The 25,244-nt window shown below is 45.6% G+C and overlaps 1 protein-coding gene across 9 annotated transcripts in view; it reads left to right on the top strand.

Moving 5' to 3' along the window:
• LOC124006310 (POU domain, class 2, transcription factor 2-like) overlaps positions 1-17,974 on the top strand; it is a 60,518-nt gene extending 42,544 nt beyond the window's left edge. Inside the window, exons 2-16 of one of the 9 annotated variants that reach the window (XM_046316246.1) lie at positions 6,368-6,433; positions 6,679-6,713; positions 8,356-8,412; positions 8,792-8,911; positions 9,699-10,034; positions 10,209-10,308; positions 10,551-10,672; positions 10,850-10,993; positions 11,209-11,350; positions 13,995-14,143; positions 14,779-14,982; positions 15,253-15,503; positions 15,697-15,765; positions 16,208-16,290; positions 16,729-17,974. In XM_046316246.1, the coding sequence (XP_046172202.1) occupies positions 6,368-6,433; positions 6,679-6,713; positions 8,356-8,412; positions 8,792-8,911; positions 9,699-10,034; positions 10,209-10,308; positions 10,551-10,672; positions 10,850-10,993; positions 11,209-11,350; positions 13,995-14,143; positions 14,779-14,982; positions 15,253-15,503; positions 15,697-15,765; positions 16,208-16,290; positions 16,729-17,057 (2,207 nt within the window). In that variant the 3' untranslated portion in view covers positions 17,058-17,974. The remainder of the gene's footprint in view (positions 1-6,367; positions 6,434-6,678; positions 6,714-8,355; positions 8,413-8,791; positions 8,912-9,698; positions 10,035-10,208; positions 10,309-10,550; positions 10,673-10,849; positions 10,994-11,208; positions 11,351-13,994; positions 14,144-14,778; positions 14,983-15,252; positions 15,504-15,696; positions 15,766-16,207; positions 16,291-16,728) is intronic. The other 8 variants (XM_046316247.1, XM_046316248.1, XM_046316251.1 and 5 more) reach the window with 8 other exon arrangements.
• The last annotated feature ends 7,270 nt before the right edge of the window (positions 17,975-25,244 follow it).

Raw genomic sequence — 25,244 nt, forward strand, 5'->3', positions numbered from 1 at the left:
GTCTTCCCACATTACACTACATATCACTAACACTGTCTTCCCACACTACACTACATATCACTAACACTGTCTACCCACACTACACTACATACCACTAACACTGTCTTCCCACACTACACTACATATCACTAACACTGTCTTCCCACACTACACTACATACCACTAACACTGTCTTCACACACTACATATCACTAACACTGTCTTCACACACTACACTACATATCACTAACACGGTCTTCCCACATCACACTACATATCACTAACACTGTCTTCCCACATTGCACTTCATATCACTAACACTGTCTTCCTACATTTCACTATATATACTGTTTCACTAACACTGTCATCTCACAAAAAGACCTGAAACTCTTTGAGATGTGCCGATTTAGCTATTGGTTTGCAATTTTGGGACTACTCCATTTGTTCTGTTGTAGATTCTTTGAATTGCTTCCTCATTTCTGAGTTGTTCAGACTAAATTAAGTTATGGAGAAAATCCACCTATTTTATAGTGGTCCTTCCTGTGGTTAGATCCGATGTGCACGTCATTGGTGAGGAACAGCCAATGGGCTTTTCTGTCTGACCACTGCTTCCCCTAGCAGACCCTGTGTGTGTAGAAAAAAAACTCCTGACTGTCACAAGTAATGTACTGCCCCTGCTTTCCTGTGTTCTGTGTTATCCAGCCTGGATATAGCTTGTTCAGACATCTGGGCCTCAATGGCCTCACCACTATTGGTTTCATTGGTTTGGTTTACATTTACATTTACATTTAAGTCATTTAGCAGACGCTCTTATCCAGAGCGACTTACAAATTGGTGCATTCACCTTATGACATCCAGTGGAACAGTCACTTTACAATAGTGCATCTAAATCTTAAAGGGGGGGGTGAGAGGGATTACTTATCCTATCCTAGGTATTCCTTAAAGAGGTGGGGTTTCAGGTGTCTCCGGAAGGTGGTGATTGACTCCGCTGTCCTGGCGTCGTGAGGGAGTTTGTTCCACCATTGGGGGGCCAGAGCAGCGAACAGTTTTGACTGGGCTGAGCGGGAGCTGTACTTCCTCAGTGGTAGGGAGGCGAGCAGGCCAGAGGTGGATGAACGCAGTGCCCTTGTTTGGGTGTAGGGCCTGATCAGAGCCTGGAGGTACTGAGGTGCCGTTCCCCTCACAGCTCCGTAGGCAAGCACCATGGTCTTGTAGCGGATGCGAGCTTCAACTGGAAGCCAGTGGAGAGAACGGAGGAGCGGGGTGACGTGAGAGAACTTGGGAAGGTTGAACACCAGACGGGCTGCGGCGTTCTGGATGAGTTGAAGGGGTTTAATGGCACAGGCAGGGAGCCCAGCCAACAGCGAGTTGCAGTAATCCAGACGGGAGATGACAAGTGCCTGGATTAGGACCTGCGCTGCTTCCTGTGTGAGGCAGGGTCGTACTCTGCGGATGTTGTAGAGCATGAACCTACAGGAACGGGCCACCGCCTTGATGTTGGTTGAGAACGACAGGGTGTTGTCCAGGATCACGCCAAGGTTCTTAGCGCTTTGGGAGGAGGACACAATGGAGTTGTCAACCGTGATGGCGAGATCATGGAACGGGCAGTCCTTCCCCGGGAGGAAGAGCAGCTCCGTCTTGCCGAGGTTCAGCTTGAGGTGGTGATCCGTCATCCACACTGATATGTCTGCCAGACATGCAGAGATGCGATTCGCCACCTGGTCATCAGAAGGGGGAAAGGAGAAGATTAATTGTGTGTCGTCTGCATAGACTTGCCTGGGTCTCCAGGCAAGTAGACTCTCTGGCCAATCAACAACATGAATCAATCAGTGAACTACTTGGGAGAAATGAAACCCAGCAGCTCTACAGGTATTGAGGCTTGGTATTGAATAGCCCTGTTGCTATTCAATCCACTACATATCACAAATAGTGCCCTAGACCGCTGCGCTCCATAGTTGCACAGTGGTCTTAAGGCACTGCATTTCAGTGCTAGAGGCGTCAAGACAGACCCTGGTCTGATTTCAGGCTGTATCACAACCGGCCGTGAATGGTAGTACCATAGGGCGGTGCACAATTGGCCAAGAATTGTCCGGGTTAGGGTTTGGCAGGGGTAGGCCGTCATTGTGAATTATAATTTGTTCTTAACTGACATGCCTTGTTAAATAAAAAAATAAAAAATAATAACAACCTCATCCATCGTAATTGTTGGTAAATGTGTTCAGTGTCTCACTACTACCCCCTATTGGTTGGTAAGTGGTCCTGCTCAGAATATGTGAGCAGAGCAGTGAATACTTGGACCTACCAAACAAAATTATTTGAATGAAAAGTATTTTAATAAACATGAAAATATGAATGTGAGAAGCGCTCATATTTTTTAAATAGGCTACATGTCATATTAAACAGCATATAAACACTCTAGATAGGCCAGGAGCCAGACAGGGAGCCTAAGAAGGAACATAAATTAATTATTTAGGCTATATTATTTAATTATTTCAAGGCTATAGCTACAAAGAAATACATTGTGAAGCATTTGCGAGCGCGACACACTAGGCTGGTAGGGAGTCAGTGACATTAAGCATTTAATTTTGTTGTATTAAATCATCATACTGTTTAAATTGCACATATAGCCTGTGACTAACTTACGAATGAAACAAAAAATGCCTTATTAGGCTTTTGAATTCTTTGCCTTTAAATTCATTTTTAGAGTCACCAGTTTGACCAGAGTTAGTGGCTTCAGGCTCATGCGATGGTGCCTGGAGAGCAGGGCAGCAGTGGAGAACACCCTCTCCAAACTTGCAGAGCCACTTGGGATGCTAAACACCCTTTTGGCCACCCCAGGCTGGGCAGGGCAGCAGAGTGTTTTTTATATAGGTCATCCTAAAGGTTTTCAGGCAAAATAACCCAATCAAAATGGAAAGCTCCTTAAAAGTTGGAGTATGCCGGGCCTATAGGGCCAAAATCAATTATGGCCGATTTGTATAGATAGTAGAACAAAAATTAAGGAAACTTAAAAATATATATTTTGCTACAATGGTACACTTAGTTATGTACCCACCTCGTTCCTTTGTTTTAGCATGCGCACGTAATAAGTACACCATCATGCTTTCGGGATATATGTCTTTTCAGATTCCACAATTATTCTTTAGTTGTGGACATAAGATCTCCACAGTCCCTCTCTTGCTCTTGGTCCTCATCTTTGTCACCTTGATTTTGCACCTGTTTGTTTGATCAGTTTCTTTATGAAAATATTTAGCAAACTCCATGACAAAAGCAAGGGACTATAGCAGCAGACAAATGCATGCTGGGCCGGGCAGGCCCTGAGCTCCTGAAGTGAGCGCTACTGGAGCACTGTTGAAGCTAAATTGGAGCGGGCTAGAAGGCCAACACTCCAGCCTTTGGGAATCTCGCTCCAGGCTCCAGTTAAATTGGGCACGCTCAGCTCCCCTCCACTCACATACTCTGGTCCTGCTCCATAGCCCAGAGGACAAACAAGGGAAGTCTCTGTAGTGCTATGCCATTACTCATAAACAGTACCAGTCAAAAGTTTGGACACCTACTCATTCAAGGATTTTTCTTTATTTGTACTATTTTCTACATTGTAGAATAACAGTGAAGACATCAAAACTATGAAATAACACATATGGAATCATGTAGTAACCAAAAAAGTGTTAAACAAATCAAAACATATGTTATATTTGAGATTCTTCAAAGTAGCCACCCTTTGCCTTGATGACAGCTTTGCACACTCTTGCCATTCTCTCAACCAGCTTCAGGAGGAATGCTTTTCCAACAGTCTTGAAGGAGCTCCCACAAATGCTGAGCACTTGTTGGCTGCTTTTCTTTCACTCTGCGGTCCAACTAATCCCAAGCCATCTCAATTGGGTTGAGGTCGGGGTGGCAGGTAGCCTAGAGGTTAGAGTGTTGGGCCAGTAACTGAAAGGTTGCTAGATCAAATCCCTGAGCTGACAAGGTTAAAATCTCTAATTCTGCCCCTGAACAAGGCAGTTAACCCACTGTTCCTAGGCTGTCATTGTAAATGAGAATTTGTTCTTAACTGGTTTGCCTAGTGAAATAAAAGATTAATAAACGATTAAAGGTTGGGTGATTGTGGAGGCCAGGTCATCGGATGCAGCACCCTTACACAGCCTGGAGGTGTGTTGAGTCATTGTCCTGTTGAAAAACAAATGATAGTACCACTAAGCCCAAACTGGATGGGATGGCGTATCGCTGCAGAATGCTGTGGTAGCCATTCTGGTTGTGTGCCTTGAATGCTAAGTATATATAGTGTCACCAGCAAAGCACCTCCACACCATCACACCTCCTCCTCCATGCTTCAGGGTGGGAACCACACACCTCCTCCTCCATGCTTCAGGGTGGGAACCACACATCCGTTCACCTACTCTGCATCTCACAATGACACAGAGGTTGGAAACAGAAATCACAAATTTGGACTTATCAGACCAAAGGACAGATTTCCATCGGTCTAATGTCCATTGCTTGTGTTTCTTGGCCCAAGCAAGTCTCTTCTTCTTATTGTCCTTTAGTATTAAGTGTTTTTGTATATTTGTATATATGTTATTTCATAGTTTTGATGTCTTCACTATTATTCTACAATGTAGAAAATAGTAAAAATGAAGAAAACCCCTTGAAGGAGTAGGTGTTTCTAAACCTTACTGACTGGTATTGTAGATAATAACCTGTTACGGACATAGTGGCTTACTTAGTCTGTTGGTTGTATTTGTTCATTTGTGTTTCGTTTCACAGTTTAGTTTTGTTATGACTTCAAAAAGGTAAACTGGATTTTGTCATCTTTGAGAATAAAAAAATATGCATTTATGTTACTCTGAGCACTCATCCTTCATACTTGAACCGAGAGAGAGAAAGATAGTGGGGGAGAAGTGATAGAGAGAACTGGGAGGGAGGGAGGGAGGGAGGGAGAGAGAGAGAGAGAGAGAGAGAGAGAGAGAGAGAGAGAGAGAGAGAGAGAGAGAGAGAGAGAGAGAGAGAGAGAGAGAGAGAGAGAGAGAGAGAGAGAGAGAGAGAGAGAGAGAGAGAGAGAGAGAGAGAGAGAGAGAGAGAGAGAGAGAGGAATGTTTTTAATAATGCAGGTGGCAGATATAATTAGTTGTTCGTTGGGTTGATTTGCATGTTTTCATAAAAGGGAAGTTGATGTGAGGGAAGGGAGTGTGTCAGCAAAGACCAGTGTCTGTAGATATTGTGGCTTCTCACTAAATAAGCGGTAGTTAATACAGTAACTGCCAAATGAAACATCTGTTACGGTAACTTTCTTTAAAATAATTAACTTAACATAAGTTCCCTTCAATATCAGATTTTATTTACAGTGAATTGTGTACCCCTCACCGCCTCTCACTCGCTCTCTATCTCTTTAAATCTTTCTACCTGCCCCAACTCTCTCCCATTCCACCACCTGTTCCTCCTCTCTCTTTCCCTCCCTCTCACCCTCCCCCCACACCCCTCGACTCTCTGTCTATGGGGACAGTCCCAGCCCGGACTGGCTGTCTGTACAGTACAGAGGAGAGGAGAGGAAGGAGGAAGTGTTGTGGTGTAGTATAGCGGGGTGTGGTGTGGTGTAATGATGACACTACAGTGAGTAACATCAGTATAGAGGTGTCTAGTAGGGTTCTGTTCCCACTCAAACCTCTGTAGGGCCTATTGTTAGACCAAACAAACACCTCTGTACATATAGGAAAGAATGAACGGAGGCTGCACAGCAAAACATATCACCGCATATACAAAAGCCAATACTGCAGTGTGACATCATATTTCAGCGCCTATTTCAGCGCCGTAACATCAACCAAAAGCATTTACACTTTCTCTTTTTTCTATTGCTATGTGATTATCTGTATAATGCTTCAAATGAACCTGGACATGCTGACTCACATGTAGTCATTAAACCTAATCATCTGCTTTCTCCGTCTCTCTCTCTCTCTCTCTCTCTCTCTCTCTCTCTCTCTCTCTCTCTCTCTCTCTTTCTCTCGCTCTTTCTCTCGCTCTTTCTGTCTCTCTCTCTCCCTCTCTCCCTCTCTCTTTCGCTCTTTCTGTCTCTCGCTCTCTCCGTCTCTCTCCCCCCTGGTCTCCCTCTCTCTCTCTCTCTGTCTCTCTCTCTCTCTGTCTCTCTCTCTCTGTCTCTCTGTCTCCCTCTCTCTCTCTCTCTCTCTCTCTCTCTCTCTCTCTCTGTGTCTCTCTCTGTCTCTCTCTCTCTGTCTCTCTCTCTCTCTGTCTCTCTCTCTCTGTCTCTCTCTCTCTGTCTCCCTCTCTGTCTCTATCTATCTCTCTATCTCTCTCTCTCTGTGTCTCTCTCTGTCTCTCTCTCTGTCTCTCTGTCTCCCTCTCTCTCTCTCTGTCTCTCTCTCTCTGTCTCTCATAGAAATCAGGATGTCAAAGCCAGTTGAGGTTGAGAACACAGTGGCTGACTCTCCAATGGAGAGCGCAGGTATTTGTGTGTGTGTGTGTGTGTGTGTGTGTGTGTGTGTGTGTGTGTGTGTGTGTGTGTGTGTGTGTGTGTGTGTGTGTGTGTGTGTGTGTGTGTGTGTGTGTGTGTGTGTGTGTGTGTGTGTGTGTGTGTGTGTGTGTGTGTGTGTGTGTGTGTGTGCATACCTACATGTGTTCGTGTGCGTATGTGCATGCAAGTGCGTGTGTATGAGGAATTTCTAATAGTTTCCTATCCCCCCCACACAGATTCAGAGCGGAATGGTCCTGACTCAAATCATCAGGTTTGTGTTTGGTGCTTCACCTTCATTTCAGTACTGATATCACTGGTAATATACTGTCCATTCAGACCCCTTGAATTTTTCAACATTTTGTTACATTACAGCCTTATTCTAAAATTGATTCAATAGTTTTTTTCCTCTCATCAATCTACACACAATACCCCATAATGACAAAGCAAAAACTGTTTTTTTAGAAAAGTTTGCAAATATAAGTAAAATAAATAACTGAAATATCGGACCGTTCACTCAGTACTTTGTTAAAGTACCTTTGGCAGCGATTACATCCTTGAGTCTTCTTAAGTATTACGCTACAAGCTTGGCACACCTGTATTTGGGGAGTTTCTCCCATTCTTCTCTGCAGATCCTCTCAAGCTCTGTCAGGTTGAAATGGGGAGCGTTGCTGCACAGCTATTTTCAGGTCTCTCCAGAGATGTTTGATCAGGTTCAAGTCTGGAGTCTGGCTGGGCCACTCAAGGGCATTCAGAGACTGGTCCCGAAGCCACTCCTGCGTCGTCTCGGCTTTGTGCTTAGAGTTGTTGTCCTGTTGGAAGGTGAACCTTCACCCCAGTCTGAGGTCCTGAGTGCTCTGGAGCAGGTTTTCATCCAGGATCTCTCTGTACTTTACTCTGTTCATCTTTCCCTCCATCCTGACTAGTCTCCCAGTGTCTGTCGCTGAAAAACATCCCCACAGCATGGTGTTGCCACCACCATGCTTCACTGTAGGGATGGTGCCAGGTTTCCTCCAGGCGTGACCCTTGACATTCAGGCCAAAGAGTTCAATCTTGGTTTCATCAGACCAGAGAATCTTGTTTCTCATGGTCTGAGAGTCTTTAGATGCCTTTTGGCAAACTCCAAGCAGGCTGTCATGTGCCTTTTACTGAGGAGTGGTTTCCGTCTGGCCACTCTACCATAAAGGCCTGATTGATGGAGTGCTGCAGAGGTGGTTGTCCTTCTGGAAGGTTCTCCAATCTCCACAGAGGAACTCTGGAGCTCTGTCAGAGTAACCATTGGTCACCTCCCTGACCAAGGCCCTTCTCTCCCGATTGTTCAGTTTGGTTGAGTGGCCAGCTCTACGAGTCTTGGTGGTTCCAAACTTCTTCCATTTAAGAATGATGGAGGCCACTCTTGGGGACCTTCAATGCTACATATTTTTGGGGGGGTATTGTGTGTAGATTGATGAGGGGGAAAGTAAATTGTATCCATTTCAGAATAAGGCTGTAACGTAACAAAATGTGAAAAAGGTCAAGGGGTCTGAATACTTTGCGAATGCAATGTACCTCTAGGAAACATAATAATCAGTCATTTTCAATGGTGACAATCATGATCTGAATAACACACACATTAGGTCTGAAAAGTAAAGATGACTGACAACAAGTAGCCTAATACCAAGACACAAGCATCAGTACAGCAGTGCAATGTGTTTCCCAAATCTGGCCCTGGAGACCCCAAGGGAGGTACATTTCTGTTTTTACCCAACATACACCTGATTCCACTTATCTAAGGCTGGATGATGAGTTGCTGAGTGGAATGTTGTCTGTTTGGGTCCCCAGGACAGGATTGGAAAACACTGCAGTCATATATTCTTTTTTTTATGATCATTTATGTTTATGTTTCTCTGTACTGATGGTTTTTGTCCTTTTAACAGCTTCAGCAGATGAAAATCAGTCCCTTTCACCTTTCTCCAACCCTCAGCAGCAACAAGGTGTGTGTGTGTGTGTGTGTGTGTGTGTGTGTGTGTGTGTGTGTGTGTGTGTGTGTGTGTGTGTGTGTGTGTGTGTGTGTGTGTGTGTGTGTGTGTGTGTGTGTGTGTGTGTGTGTGTGTGTGTGTGTGTGTGTGTAGATGTGTGTTTTGTGTGGCCACACTATAGAGTATTTTGCCACATTTGCATACAGATTGACAGGTATGCAAAATAGTCAGACAAGCCAGTTTGGACATGCCCATTCCAGGAAGAAGGGATGACTATCCCTCGTTTCTAAAGAAAAGACAAGCACCTTCCTTTGGTATGCAGGTTACCACAGTAGATAGAGCAGAACAGTCAGCTTCGTTTAACTGTATCCCTCGTTCTCTCTCCTCCTCTCAGAATAAGATGGAAGAGTGTGGTGAGATGTCCCCGGGCCCTGCTCCCCACCACAGCCACGCCCCCTCACAGACGCCCCTCCCACACACACAGCTCATGCTGACCGGCTCCCAACTGGCAGGGGTAAGACAAGGAGGAAGAGGCTTAACAAACACACATTGATGCACACTCACAAAAACACAGACTCATGCTTATGGTCTGGCTTGAGTTCACTGCTTTATTCCTTCTTTCTTTCCTCTGCTCTCCCTCCCTCCCCCTCTCTCTCTCTCTCTCTCTCTTTCTCTCTCTCTCTCCCTCTCTCTCTCTCTCTCACTCTCCCGCCCTCTTTTCATCCCTCCCTCCCCTTATTTCTCGCTCTCCCTCCCTCCCTCCCCTCTCTCTCTCCCTCTCCCTCCCTCCCTCTTTTCATCCCTCCCTCCCCTTATTTCTCTCTCTGTCCCTCTCTCGCTCTCTTTCTCTCTTTCTCTCCCTCCCTCCCTCCCTCCCTCCCTCCCTCCCTCCCTCCCTCCCTCCCTCCCTCCCTCCCTCCCTCCCTCCCTCCCTCCCTCCCCTTATTTCTCTCTCTGTCCCTCTCTCTGTCCCTCTCTCCCTCCCTCCCTCCCTCCCTCCCCTTATTTCTCTCTCCCTCCCTCCCTCCCTCTTTTCATCCCTCCCTCCCCTTATTTCTCTGTCCCTCTCTCGCTCCCTCCCTCCCTCTTTTCATCCCTCCCTCCCCTTATTTCTCTCTCTGTCCCTCTCCCTCTCTCTCTCTCTCTCCCTCTCTCTCTCGCTCTCTCTCTCTCTCTCGCTCTCCCTCCCTCTTTCCCTCTCTCCCTCCCTCACTCCCTCCCTCCCCTTATTTCTCTCTCTGTCCCTCTCTCGCTCTCTTTCTCTGTGTGTCTCTCTCTCTCGCTCGGTGTCTCTTTCTCAGTTGACAGCTCTCTTGCCAGCTCAGCAGCAGTTGTTACTGCAGCAGGCTCAGGCTCAGCTTCTAGCTGCAGCTGTGCAGCAGTCTGTTCAGCAGTCCAACGCAGCTCACGCAGCTCACGCAGCTCATGCAGCCCACGCAGCCGCCCAAGCCAATCAGCAAGCTCAGGCAGCCGCAGCAGCCAATCAACATGCCCAGCAGCAGGCGGGACAGACAGGGCAGCAGGGCAAATCACAGCCCCAGGGACAGAGCACACAGGAACAGACAGGTCAACCTGTCCCTGTCCCGCCCACTCATCCTCAGCTCACCCTCTCTCAGCCAATTCAGCTCACCGCCCAGGTACTGACAACCAATCACAAGGCACATCCTGGCTGGGAAGAGGTGGGGAAGGGTCTTGATTCAGGAGACAGTCTGGGATCCTCGGTTTTTATTGATCTTTTTCTTTATTGCTTGTGTTGACCCCTTTGTTCTCTCCATCTCTGATCTCTGTTCTGTCCTCCTGTCTCCCTGCAGGACATCCAGCAGTTGTTGCAGCTGCAGCAGTTGGTTCTGGTGCCAGGACACCACCTGCAGTCTCCTCAGTTCCTCCTCCAACAGCACCAAGGGCAGCAAGGTGGGCTCCTCGCACTAGTCACTACCACCGGTTTCTGTTCTATTGGGACAGTGCCCTGAAGATGGGCTGTAGATGTTCCAACTATCAGCAAACATATTTCATTTATTTATAAGTGCCAACTGTTGACAACCATTAACAGGTTCTTCAACTGTCTAATACTAGAATGCCTATTGGATTCTCTGATCGATCATGGAGCTTTGTGGAATATTACGTGTGTTGTTTGTTCACATAACTGATCATAGGCCTACTGATTCCCTCACTTCTTCACTCATCAGGACTGCTATCAACACCAAATCTGATTCAGCTACCTCAGCAAAACCAAGGGAGCCTCCTGTCCACTCCCAGGCTGGGGCTCCAAGCACAGGTAGGCCCACTTAGGAAACACCCAGGCTTTGAGAGAGGCTACAGGCTCGGCTCTTTCCAACAAACATCTCTTCTCATCATTCTGTCATATCCAGTAAACGCCACTCTTCTGCTATATAATTCTCGCTCTCTCTTGCTCTTCCACTTTCTTTTTCCTCCTCCCCCTCTACCCCTGTAGAGAGATAAGGCTATGGAGGGCAGTGGGGTCATGACCTCTGTGTCCTCTGTGACCTCTCACCCCGAGGAGCCCAGTGACCTTGAGGAACTGGAGGTGTTCGCCCGCACCTTCAAACAGAGACGCATCAAACTGGGCTTTACACAGGTACGCCTCTCTCTCTCTGTGTGTGTGTGTGTGTGTGTGTGTGTGTGTGTGTGTGTGTGTGTGTGTGTGTGTGTGTGTGTGTGTGTGTGTGTGTGTGTGTGTGTGTGTGTGTGTGTGTGTGTGTGTGTGTGTGTGTGTGTGTGTGTGTGTGTGTGTGTGTGTGTGTGTGTGTGTGTGTGTAACTCTCTATTTAACTCCCTCCCTTGCTCTCTCAGGGTGACGTGGGAATGGCCATGGGGAAGCTATATGGTAATGATTTCAGCCAGACCACCATCTCTCGCTTCGAGGCCCTCAACCTGAGCTTTAAGAACATGTGCAAACTCAAACCACTACTGGAGAAGTGGCTCAACGATGCAGGTGAGAGGGGAGGGTGGGGCATGAGAGAGAGGACGGGAGGATGGTAGAAGGGAGGGGCCGGGAGAGAGGAGAGCGAGGACAGGAGGGGAGGAGAGGGAATTGGTGAAGGAGAAAGGTGTATGACACTTTGAATTAGTCAATAAATCAGTTGATTAATTAACCAATCCCCAAGTTGCATTCATCTTTAACTCTTTTTATTGGTATTTTCTTTCACAGTTACAGTAAACAATGGTTGAAATACAGTACATTGCACATATGGTTTTATACATTCGATATACCATGGAAACATGCTTTTTGAATGAGGAAGGAATGTATACGCCCATACGAAAATATAAGACTAGTAATACTTTCATAACAAAACATACATTAGAAACAACAACAAAGTGCACAAAAAAACAAACATGGTTTGTCTTCAAAACGAAAAGAACAATTATAATAATAAGACAGGCTAATATTAAACACAAAGGTAGATCCATTAAATACAACACTTGGGTAGGCAGTTTACTGTAGAGTAGAGGGAAATTGTAGTGTCTCTTCGTAGGTAAAGAAAGGTTGCCACATTCGGTAGAATTTGTCAGAAACCCTGTAGAGTATATTTTATCTTCTCCAATTTACTAACGTGTAAGATCTACACAAAATGAGAGGGAGGAGAGGGCGACTTCCACTGAAGTAAATCAACCTTCTTGCCAACAAAGGCTACAAAGTCAGATGTGTGTTTTGGTAGTGTTATAGTATCAGGTATTACCCCAAATAATGATGTCATGGCAGTAGTTGCAAAAGGTCCCTGTTCTACTTTAGATATGATATCAAAGATGGCAGACCAATAGTTATGTAGAGAAGAGCAGGACCAACGCGTATTAATGAAGCAGGAGCTTGCCGACACCTGTCGCAAACAGGGTGGACATCAGGATACATGTTAGAAAGCCTGAGTTTAGTCCAGTGAGTGTGGTGGAGGATGTTGCTTTGGATCAAACCATGCTTGGCACAAATAGAAGAGGAGTGGACATGGTGCAGAATACCTTCCCATGTGTCATCAGTCAACTCATCACCTAGATCCTGTTCCCATAATGTTTTAATAGCTGCGAATGAAGGATTGTGAAGAGAGGACATTTGATCATAGCTATAAGAAATAATCCATTTTACTGTTGGGGATGGTGGAATAAATGGATCAGTGGGAGGGTCACAGGAAGACTGGGGATGGTGGAATAAATGGATCAGTGGGAGGGTCACAGGAAGACTGGGGATGGTGGAATAAATGGATCAGTGGGAGGGTCACAGGAAGACTGGGGATGGTGGAATAAATGGATCAGTGGGAGGGTCTCTGGAAGACTGGGGATGGTGGAATAAATGGATCAGTGGGAGGGTCACAGGAAGACTGGGGATGGTGGAATAAATGGATCAGTGGGAGGGTCACAGGAAGACTGGGGATGGTGGAATAAATGGATCAGTGGGAGGGTCACAGGAAGACTGGGGATGGTGGAATAAATGGATCAGTGGGAGGGTCACAGGAAGACTGGGGATGGTGGAATAAATGGATCAGTGGGAGGGTCACAGGAAGACTGGGGATGGTGGAATAAATGGATCAGTGGGAGGGTCACAGGAAGACTGGGGAGTTGAGAGGTCATGTCACAGACAAAGCTACGCACTTTTAGATATCTAAAGAAATGACTATTCGTGGGTTGGAATTTAGCTGGGAGTTGTTGCAGAGATGCAAACGTGCTGTCAATATACAAATCATTGAATCATTGAAGGTTCCATCTACAGGGATGGATGAAAGCGTGATTTCTGAGGGGCCATAGGTTTGCAAACCAAACCAAAGTCTAAACTGGTTCCAGATCTTGAGAGTGGTTTTTACTAAAATGTTTTTTGGTATAACTTAATAATAGAATGAATAAGGGAATGTGCCAAAGCAATCAGTGAAGATGGCATACATGAGGAAGATTCTATCTTCACCCATGCTGGAATGATATGTTGGGTATCTGTACGAATCCAGTACTCAATTACACAGAAGTTGGCAGCCCAATAATAGAACTGTAAATTAGGTAGGGCCATGCCCCTCACACTTCCAGATGAAGTGGGAGATCATCCAATCTAGTTTGTGGAAAAAAGATTTGGGAATAAAAATAGGTATACATTGAAAGAGGTAGGATCATTTAGGAAGGGTATTCATTTTAACCAAATCAATTCGACCAGCTAATGATAGGGGGAGTCGTGACCATTGTTCAAAATCTTTCTCCACCAGAGTAAGGAGGAGTAAAATTAGCCTTAAAAAGGTTGTCAAATTTGTCCATGACATGAGAACTACTCTGAATGAAAATGTGTGTAATGGGTAGTTACGAGCTGCTGCATTTAAATGGAAAAGCTTGCTCTTATTCAGATTGAACTTGTAACCAGAGACCAGGCCAAATGCATGAAGAACAGATAGCACAATGGGTAAGGATACATTGGGGTTTGAGATATAGAGAAGCAAGTCATCAGCATAAAGTGAAACCCTTCGTTTGATGTTGCCTCTGAACACTCTCGTTACATGTGGGTTGGGTCTGAATGAATGTAACCTTGAGTTAATGAAGTTATATCTGTAGAATGAGGATACCAGTTTGTGTGATTTTAAATCATCCCACTAATCAATCTCTCTGTTTGACAGAGACCATGTCCACAGACAGTACTATGCCCAGCCCCAGCTCTCTGTCCTCTTCCTCAATGGGCTTCGAGGGCCTGCCGGGCCGACGCAGGAAGAAAAGAACCAGCATTGAGACTAACGTCCGCGTGGCCCTGGAGAGAGCCTTCATCACGGTGAGAGACATGACAAATTGTTGTGGAAATTCTACACATGGACAATCAGCGCGCTGGAGAGGTTCCAACCAACTCAATGCACCAAGTACACATGTCAATCAGGAGCTCTACCCGGGGCAGCCCCGTTAGTTCTTTTAAATACAGACAGGTTATATTTGCCTATTTTACCTTATTCATCATTCATAATTCATTCATTATTAACGTTTGCTGCCTTCTTGTGACCGACCAATACTGGGTCATGCATGTGACAGACCAATACCTCACAAGGCGTCTTCTCTCTAAGCTGAGACCTTGAAACTCAGATATCCCTTTCTCAAAACAAGGTTCTGGGCGTACTGCCAAATTGCAGCTACTGATAGTGAAGATTTGTTCAATCAGTCACTTGCATGAACACAGAAATTGGTTATTAGAAAAGCACAAACATAAAAATGTCCATCACAAGATCCCTGACATAAGACCTTCATAACACTGTCATCCAGGAGACATAGATCTTAAGCTGACATAACATCTACATGGCTTGTTCTGTAGTTTCTGCCCTCAGAAGAACACTATGACACCGTGATATCAGAGAGGTGATATAAGGCTAAGTGTCTATTAGTACTAATGTGTCCATCTCTGTCTTTCCCGTGTGTCAGCAGAACCAGAAGCCTACCTCAGAGGAGATCCTGTGTATCGCGGACCAGCTCAGCATGGAGAAGGAGGTGATCCGCGTGTGGTTCTGCAACCGCCGACAGAAAGAGAAGCGTATCAACCCCAACAGTGCCACCCCTCCCTTGCCCAGCCAGCCCCCCCCCAAGCCCCACCGACGCACAAACCCCCCCTGCTACAGCCCACACATGGTATGGCCTGACCCGCATGATCCCCCTCTCCCAACCTTAGCCATCCCCATATGAATGGTGTGTCCCGCATGTCATAGTGGATGTTCTTCTGCACCCCCTGTTCCAGTGTGCAGATGGTACTACCCAACCTGCACTGCTTTAGTGCTTTGCTATTACACATTAATAATTCTATCCCATTTATCCTTTTTCTATTGGATAAAGCTAAGTATAGATACTCTTTTAAATATACACTCTCCCTCTTTTTCTCTTTCTCACCCGTCTCTCTATCAGATGTCCAGTCAGCTGTCCAATCAGCTGTCCAGTCAGATGTCCAGTCAGCTGTCCAGTCAGCTGTCCAGTCAGCTGTCCCAGGCAGTGACCAGCCTCAGCACCACATTGACCACAATGTCATCGTTCTCCCCTCTGATCCCCAGTGGTCCCACCCACTCATCTCTTAGCTCCGCCTCCTCCCCAGTGACTCCTCCTCGCAGCACAGCCAGCCCAGCCACTCCCAGCCACAGCACACTGAGTCTCAACACAGGGTGAGTATGCATACAAAGTGTACACTTTGGCCACTGTGCTTCACCATTGGTTCAGTATTCGGTTCACCTGCAGTTTGCAGCAAATGTTTATCACACCCACACATGATTGACACACACTGATCCGTGACACTGCTACTTCTGTGCAGCAGTACTTTCTAACCTGTGTGTGTGACTGTGTGTTTTGTGTCCACAGCTTATGGCGTTTGGGTAAAAAGAATGGTGATGTGTCTAACTACATCACCGATTTTGCTGCAAACTTGAGGTGAAGACAACAGAGACACGCATACCTATACTGTACACCCACCCACCCACACACACACACACACACACACACTCTCTCTCTTACAGGAATATGATCGTCCGCACACAGACACAAGGTCCACAAGCAAGCATTTGGATTTATATCTCATAAAAACAAGATATGAATCAAGATGGTTGTGTGTGTGTATCTGACCTGTGGGTTTCTCCTGCAGTGTGTCTGTGTTCAGGTCCCTGAGTCTGTCCTCTGTCTGTTCTACTGCTAAACCTGCTTCTCTCTCTGTTTCTCCTGTAAATGGATTTCCTCGTGTGTGTGTGTGTGTGTGTGTGTGTGTGTGTGTGTGTGTGTGTGTGTGTGTGTGTGTGTGTGTGTGTGTGTGTGTGTGTGTGTGTGTGTGTGTGTGTGTGTGTGTGTGTGTGTGTGTGTGTGTGTGTGTGTAACATAGGAACACTGTGATGGGAGTAAACACAGGGAACCAGGCTCTGAACCAAGCTCTCCTCAGCAACAACCCTCTGGCTACTATACAAGGTGTGTTAGAGGGAGAGAGAGGTGTAGGGGAGGAGGGAAAAGAGAGGGAAATAAAGGAGGAAGAGAGAGAGACAGGGGGAGAGAGAGTGGGGGGGGCAGTAATTTGAGGTACAAAGTGATAATAAAGGTAAGTAATGTTAATGAATGCTAGACAGAAAGAATGGCAGAGATGATGAGATGAATGATAGATCACCTGATGGAAGAAACTGGAGAACTGGTGAGCAGGGCTATGACAGGGATGTCCCATCACTCCAACATGTTCATCCCCATCTGTGTGTGTGTGTGTGTGTGTGTGTGTGTGTGTGTCTTTAGTCTGTCTTTCATTCTTTTTCTCATTCATCCGCTTCTTCATTTCATCTCTATAGTAAAGTCTATAGTAAATGTAGTTATTTCACAGTGGGTATAATGATGTTAACTCTCATCTCCCTCCCTTCTCAGCCCTAGCAGCCAGTGGTGGCCAGCTGCCCCTTTCCAGTCTTGAGGGAGGCAGTAAGGTGTTGCTGGGTGGTGCAGGGGGGCAGGGAGGGGGTCTCCAGTCCTCCTTTTTCCTCAACCACCCCGCTTTCCTCCACATGGGCCACAATCCTGGTGCTGGATTGGTCAGCGCTGCCGTAGCCAAAGCATCCCAGCCCTCCCCTTTCCCCTCCACCAGTAGCATAAGCCCCACCCCCTGCTCCCCCTCCCCTTGCTCCAGCCCCGCCTCTTCCTGCGACTTCGATGAATTGGCGCACAGCCCATCCTCATTGGGAGGGGCTAAGATTGAGTGACACAGCCAAGTGCCAAACAGAGAGGAGGAGGAGAAAGGAGGAAATGACAACCTCGCCTTTCAACCAAAGCTATCTCTTTTATCACTCTCGCCCTACACTCTCTCTCTATTTCCCCCAGTCTTTCGATACCAAAAATACACAGAATGAAAGAGAGGAGAGGGGGGAGTCAGAAGTGAAAAGGGGGAGAAGGGGGGAAAGTGGAAGATTGAAACCAAAAATCTTTATCTATCCAAAGTGATGGAGGAGGCATCGTGGGACTGTTTAGTCAATACTGAGCGATATCGCACCTCTCCTTTCTGTCTCTCTTTCTTCCCCAGGAAAATAAACCAATGACAAATAACAGGAGTAGAGATGTGTCGAATCGCGTGAACCAAAAATGACTAAAATAAACATTACTGTGTGTTTTGGGGGAATGGTGGCAAGGACAGAAAAAAGAAGTGGATGATTTTCTTTGAAAAGCTGAAGGTCTGAAAGAGGAGGAGATGGGAGGAGGATTTTAAACCAAAAATGTACCTGAGGAGGAGAAGAGGAACGCACGATGACAAAAATCAACAACCATACCAAAATCCCAGAAACCAAAAATACGGAAGGAAAAGCTTTATCCAAACGACTTGTACATACTGATCCTATCCAGGACCAGGACTCTGCTACACACACACACACACACACACACACACACACACACACACACACACACACACACACACACACACACACACACACACACACACACACACACACACACACACACACACACACACACACACACACGATATCCACAGCCGATCACATTCATCTATCCATCTGATTAGTCATCCACCCTTCATGTCTGTCATAGTCTGTCACTCACTTTCACTGCAGTTATATTGTTTCTGTGGGATATTTGAGATTGTTATAAATGGTTGATACTGAACGAGCCAAGCTTACAGGTGTTTCGTTTGTGTTTTCCTACCTCTGCTTCTTTAAGTAGCGTATCCTATCTCCCCCTTGGCTTTCCAATAGTTGGAGTCTGTCATCGTCATCAATATCATCATCTTGTGCCATTTACTTCATGTTGTCAGAGATAATAAGAGACAATAGGGAACAAGAGATCAGGCTGAGTGTAGCAGTTTCCAGCCTTGATAAAAACCTCTCTCTCTCTCCGTAATTACTCACAACAAAATGACTCACTTGATGAAATAATATTAGACTTAGACTCAATGTAGTCCTTGTGAATGGCCAATCCACCAATCCAATTGAGTGTGATTGGAGATTTAACCTAGTAACAGTTTGAGGCAAGAAATAGGTAATTTGATAAAAATGTTAGTTTGTCATGTACAGGTCTGTCTTACGTTGTCAATCAGTCATCTGTCTCGACGCGCAATAGAGAAAACAGAGATCAAAACCTGTTTAATGTTTAATATAAGTTGTTTTTATTGTTCATCATCCCTCCATCCATCCCATTTTCACTGTCATTTTCCACCCAAATCTGCCATTATTACACGTTTAAACCAAAGCATTTGTTACTCTTCAGAGGAGTCAGCCATGACATTAACACTCACATACTGTAGGGGTTGGGGACACACCCTACCCCTCCCGCTGAACCCCCCTAGTTGACCCCTTCCATCTCCTTATGCCCGAGAGGGTCACTTCAAAAGGACAGAACCCTCACCCAACATAAAAGGGGTGCATACGGGGAGGGGATCGGATGGTGCGATGGGATCAAACATACAGAAAGAGGGGATGTTTTTAAGAGGAAACCAAAAATACAAACCAAAAATACAAACCAAAAATACAAACCAAAAATACAAACCAAAAATGTCAGAAACAAACCAAAAAGAAACACAACCAAATATGGATGGGGGGGATGAGGGGAGGAGGACAAATGTACGTTTTTACAGACTGGAACTGACACTGTCTGTTATCCAACTAACTGGGCTTCAGTGGCCCTCTCTAAACTGTGTAGCACAGATGGATAGATGTATGGATAGATTGATGTATAGATAGACATCCTCCCTCCCCCTGTCTTTCTTTCACTCAGCTCTTCTTCTCTGGTCCTGGATGGAGAAATCTCTAATGACCTCATTGAACTGAATCTTCTAAGTCCGTGTTTTACATGTTTCTGTTTGTTGCTTTATATTGTATTTGATTTGTTTGCTGTGTCTCTTGATGCTGTTTATGTGCTGTTCTTTACTCATTTGGGATAATAACGTATTCACTTACTACAACAGCTCCTTATTTTTTCCTAGTTGTTCTAGAGATTTTATCAGGTGGTTGGAAAAATACTGTGAAAATTTTGCTTCCAGATTTTTATTAGATAAAATAAAACTGACTGTCTTGGCAGAAAAAAAGACAGAAAAAGTCCAAAACAAGAGTTGAAAAGCAAAACGTGCAAACCAAACACCAAATACCAAACCAAACACCAAATACCAAACCAAACACCAAATACCAAACACCAAATACCAAACCAAACACCAAACCAAACACCAAATACCAAACCAAACACCAAATACCAAACCAAACACCAAATACCAAACCAAACACCAAACACCAAATACCAAACCAAACACCAAATACCAAACCAAACACCAAACACCAAACACCAAACCAAACACCAAATACCAAACCAAACACCAAACACCAAACCAAACACCAAATACCAAACCAAACACCAAACACCAAACACCAAACCAAACACCAAATACCAAACCAAACACCAAACACCAAATACCAAACCAAACACCAAATACCAAACCAAACACCAAACCAAACACCAAATACCAAACCAAACACCAAATACCAAACCAAATACCAAACCAAACACCAAATACCAAACCAAACACCAAACACCAAATACCAAACACCAAATACCAAACCAAACACCAAACCAAACACCAAACACCAAACACCAAACCAAACACCAAATACCAAACCAAACACCAAATACCAAACCAAACACCAAACACCAAACCAAACACCAAACACCAAATACCAAACCAAACACCAAATACCAAACCAAACACCAAACACCAAACACCAAACCAAACACCAAATACCAAACCAAACACCAAACACCAAATACCAAACCAAACACCAAATACCAAACCAAACACCAAACACCAAACACCAAACACCAAACCAAACACCAAACACCAAACACCAAATACCAAACCAAACACCAAATACCAAACCAAACACCAAACACCAAATACCAAACCAAACACCAAACACCAAATACCAAACCAAACACCAAATACCAAACCAAACACCAAATACCAAACCAAACACCAAACCAAACACCAAATACCAAACCAAACACCAAATACCAAACCAAACACCAAATACCAAACCAAACACCAAACACCAAACCAAATACCAAATACCAAACCAAATACCAAACCAAATACCAAATACCAAACACCAAATACCAAACCAAACACCAAATACCAAACCAAACCAAAAAGGCAGGATAAAACTAGAGATGGTTCAACTGCCGTCCCTGCCGTTGCATTAGGGCTCACACTTATGATTGTGTCATTTTATCTGAAGTGTGTGCGTTGTGTGAGGGTGTGATAGTGTGTGTGTGTGTGCGTTGTGTGAGGGTGTGATAGTGTGTGTGTGTGTGTGTACACGCGCGTTATAGAAAGAATTCAGTGGAGTTTACAAAGAGGTTCTCTCTTGCACGTTTACCCCCGTTATCACAAACACACAAATACACTTGTACTTTACACACACACACACATACACACTTTTACACACACACACACACACACACTGTATACACACACACACACATACACACTTCAGCAAAAATTTACAGTAGAGTTTAAAATGCATCCAAAGAGTATTTGGTTTGACACAGAAATATAGCTGTGGAGGTTCTAACCACGAGGTGAAACCTTTCCTCAACATTAACTCTTAGACAGAATGTATCTGTTAGTGCTTCTATAGATTTTGTAGAAAAAAAGATCTGTGTCCTAATGCTTACTTATTGCTAATGTATTGAAAAACATACAAAAAATATCTTAAAAAACATTGATGATAATGACTTGATTTTAGACCAAAAATGTTACTCTCTCTTGATATATATTTGGTTTATTTTTCTTTGTCGAATCATTTAGGACTTTTGATTGATTGTACTATTTATTCATCTTAAATTTAATTGATTTAAGCTTATATTGATTTCTTCTATCTATTTATTTGTTATTTATTTATTCTAGAGTCTTTTTACAGGGGATATATTTATAATATATATTATGTGGCTGTGACCAAAAATCCTGCTGAAGTACCTTCTCACCTCTTCAAACCAGATACATGCAACCACAGGTCTCACGGGGCCTAGGAGAACATGGTCATGTTTGGCCACAGACTCACTGCGACTACTCTTAAGGGGTGGGGGTGAGCTCACCGAGACTCTTTTCAAATGGATGGGGTGAGCTTACAGGGGGCAGCACTGTGTCTACTTCAGTACGACCACCTAACAGCATTTTCTCAGGCATTACAGGGCAGGGAAAGGTCATGGGAATAGGAACGTCAGCTTCATATGTACATTTGAGCTTTTTAATGTTTTCAGGTGTTGAATGCTGTCTTTCCTAAATATGGGGTTAATTGTCCTAACGATAATGATATTACTAGTGATGTCCTTATTGTATGATTGATGAGTAATGACTGGTGAGATGAGAGGGAAAGAGCATCTGAGTGTTTCTGGCTTTATGTGCGGTCTTGTGATGTTGTGTTTAGTTGAAGTGGGGATAGAGAGCCTCAGTAGGGTTCTCTACAGCCTTACTACAGTCCAGGATGGTTACTGGAGACCCACACCCAGGTGGGATCAAACCAGTCATGAGTGAAACTTTTAAAACATTGTATTTATAAATCTCAAAGCTTTAGAACTGCAGTTTGCTCCCATTACGATGTATACTGTCATGTTTGTCATTTATTATCATGTCTTGTCCCTGTGCTCCCCATGCTATTCGTTTCCCTCTGCTGGTCTTATTTGGTTCTTTCCCTCCTATCCCTCTCTCTCCCCCTCCCTCTCTCACTCTCTCGCTCTCTCTTCTCTCTATCGTTCCGTTCCTGCTCCCAGCTGTTCCTATTCCCCTAATCATCATTTAGTCTTCCCACACCTGTTCCCGATCCTTTCCCCTGATTAGAGTCCCTATTTATTCCTTTGTGATCCGTTCCTGTGCCGTCGGTTCCTTGTATTGTATTCACCATGCTGTGATTGCGTTTCGCCCTGTCCTGTCGTGTTTTTGCCGTGATTGTGTATCACCCTGTCCTGTCCTGTCGTGTTTTGTGCCTTCATCAGATGCTGCGTGTGAGCAGGTGTCTCAGTCGACTACGGCCTGCGCCTACCCGAAGCGACCTGCAGTCTGTGGCCGCTTCTCCAGTTGTTTTCCCCTCTACAAATCTAGAGGATTTCTGTTATTCCGTTTTGGACTTTAATAAACTCTGTTTCTGTTAAGTCGCGTTTGGGTCCTCTTTCACCTGCATGACAGAAGGAACCGACCACGGAATGGACCCAGCGACTTCAGACGCTCGTTACACTGCCGTCGAGATCCAAGGAGCCATGCTCGGCAGACACGAGCAGGAATTGTCTGCTGCTCGCCATGCCGTGGAGAACCTGGCCGCTCAGGTTTCCGACCTCTCTGGACAGTTCCAGAGTCTACGTCTCGTGCCACCTGTTACTCCCTGGCCTGCCGAGCCTCCAGAACCCAGGGTTAATAACCCACCTTGCTACTCCGGGCAGCCCACTGAGTGCCGCTCCTTTCTCACGCAGTGTGAGATTGTGTTCTCTCTCCAACCCAACACATACTCTAGAGAGAGAGCTCGGGTTGCTTACGTCATTTCACTCCTTACTGGCCGGGCTCGAGAATGGGGCACAGCTATCTGGGAGGCAAGGGCTGATTGCTCTATCAAATTCCAGAACTTTAAAGAGGAGATGATTCGGGTTTTTGACCGTTCAGTTTTTGGTGGGGAGGCTTCTAGGGCCCTGGCTTCCTTATGCCAAGGTGAACGGTCCATAACGGATTATTCCATTGAGTTTCGCACTCTTGCTGCCTCTAGTGAGTGGAACGAGCCGGCGCTGCTCGCTCGTTTTCTGGAGGGACTCCACGCAGTGGTTAAGGATGAGATTCTCTCCCGGGAGGTTCCTTCAGATGTGGACTCTTTGATTGCTCTCGCCATCCGCATAGAACGACGGGTAGATCTTCGTCACCGGGCTCGTGGAAGAGAGCTCGCATCAACGGTGTTTCCCTGCTCCGCATCGCAACCATCTCCCTCCTCTGGCTTTGAGACTGAGCCCATGCAGCTGGGAGGGATTCGCATCTCGAATAAGGAGAGGGAACGGAGGATCACCAACCGCCTGTGCCTCTATTGCGGAGTTGCTGGACATTTTGTTAATTCATGTCCAGTAAGAGGCCAGAGCCCATCAGTAAGCGGAGGGCTACTGGTGAGCGCTACTACTCAGTCCTCTTCATCTAGATCTTGTACTACTATGTCGGTCCATCTACGCTGGACCGGTTCGGGTGCTACATGCAGTGCCTTGATTGACTCTGGGGCTGAGGGTTGTTTCATGGACGAAGCATGGGTTCGGAAACATAACATTCCTTTCAGACCGTTAGACAAGCCTACGCCCATGTTTGCCTTAGATGGTAGTCATCTTCCCAGTATCAAATTTGAGACACTACCTTTAACTCTCACAGTATCTGGTAACCACAGTGAGACTATTTCTTTTTTGATTTTCCGTTCACCGTTTACACCTGTTGTTTTGGGTCATCCCTGGCTAGTATGTCATAATCCTTCTATTAATTGGTCTAGTAATTCTATCCTATCCTGGAACGTTTCTTGTCATGTGAAGTGTTTAATGTCTGCCATCCCTCCCGTTTCTTCTCTCCCTACTTCTCAGGAGGAACCTGGCGATTTGACAGGAGTGCCGGAGGAATATCATGATCTGCGCACGGTCTTCAGTCGGTCCCGAGCCAACTCCCTTCCTCCTCACCGGTCGTATGATTGTAGTATTGATCTCCTTCCAGGGACCACGCCTCCTCGAGGTAGACTATACTCTCTGTCGGCTCCCGAACGTAAGGCTCTCGAGGATTATTTGTCTGTGTCTCTTGACGCCGGTACCATAGTGCCTTCTTCTTCTCCGGCCGGGGCGGGGTTCTTTTTGTTAAGAAGAAGGACGGTACTCTGCGCCCCTGCGTGGATTATCGAGGGCTGAATGACATAACGGTTAAGAATCGTTATCCGCTTCCCCTTATGTCATCAGCCTTCGAGATTCTGCAGGGAGCCAGGTGCTTTACTAAGTTGGACCTTCGTAACGCTTACCATCTCGTGCGCATCAGAGAGGGGGACGAGTGGAAAACGGCGTTTAACACTCCGTTAGGGCATTTTGAGTACCGGGTTCTGCCGTTCGGTCTCGCCAATGCGCCAGCTGTTTTTCAGGCATTAGTTAATGATGTTCTGAGAGACATGCTGAACATTTTTGTTTTTGTCTATCTTGACGATATCCTGATTTTTTCTCCGTCACTCGAGATTCATGTTCAGCACGTTCGACGTGTTCTACAGCGCCTTTTAGAGAATTGTCTCTACGTAAAGGCTGAGAAGTGCTCTTTTCATGTCTCCTCCGTTACTTTTCTCGGTTCCGTTATTTCCGCTGAAGGCATTCAGATGGATTCCGCTAAGGTCCAAGCTGTCAGTGATTGGCCCGTTCCAAGGTCACGTGTCGAGTTGCAGCGCTTTTTAGGTTTCGCTAATTTCTATCGGCGTTTCATTCGTAATTTCGGTCAAGTTGCTGCCCCTCTCACAGCTCTTACTTCTGTCAAGACGTGTTTTAAGTGGTCCGGTTCCGCCCAGGGAGCTTTTGATCTTCTAAAAGAACGTTTTACGTCCGCTCCTATCCTCGTTACTCCTGACGTCACTAGACAATTTATTGTCGAGGTTGACGCTTCAGAGGTAGGCGTGGGAGCCATTCTATCCCAGCGCTTCCAGTCTGACGATAAGGTTCATCCTTGCGCTTATTTTCTCATCGCCTGTCGCCATCTGAGCGCAACTATGATGTGGGTAACCGTGAACTGCTCGCCATCCGCTTAGCCCTAGGCGAATGGCGACAGTGGTTGGAGGGGGCGACCGTTCCTTTTGTCGTTTGGACAGACCATAAGAACCTTGAGTACATCCGTTCTGCCAAACGACTTAATGCCCGTCAAGCTC

The sequence above is a fragment of the Oncorhynchus gorbuscha genome, linkage group LG19, assembly GCF_021184085.1.
Source record: "Oncorhynchus gorbuscha isolate QuinsamMale2020 ecotype Even-year linkage group LG19, OgorEven_v1.0, whole genome shotgun sequence".
Taxonomy (NCBI): Eukaryota; Metazoa; Chordata; class Actinopteri; order Salmoniformes; family Salmonidae; genus Oncorhynchus; species Oncorhynchus gorbuscha.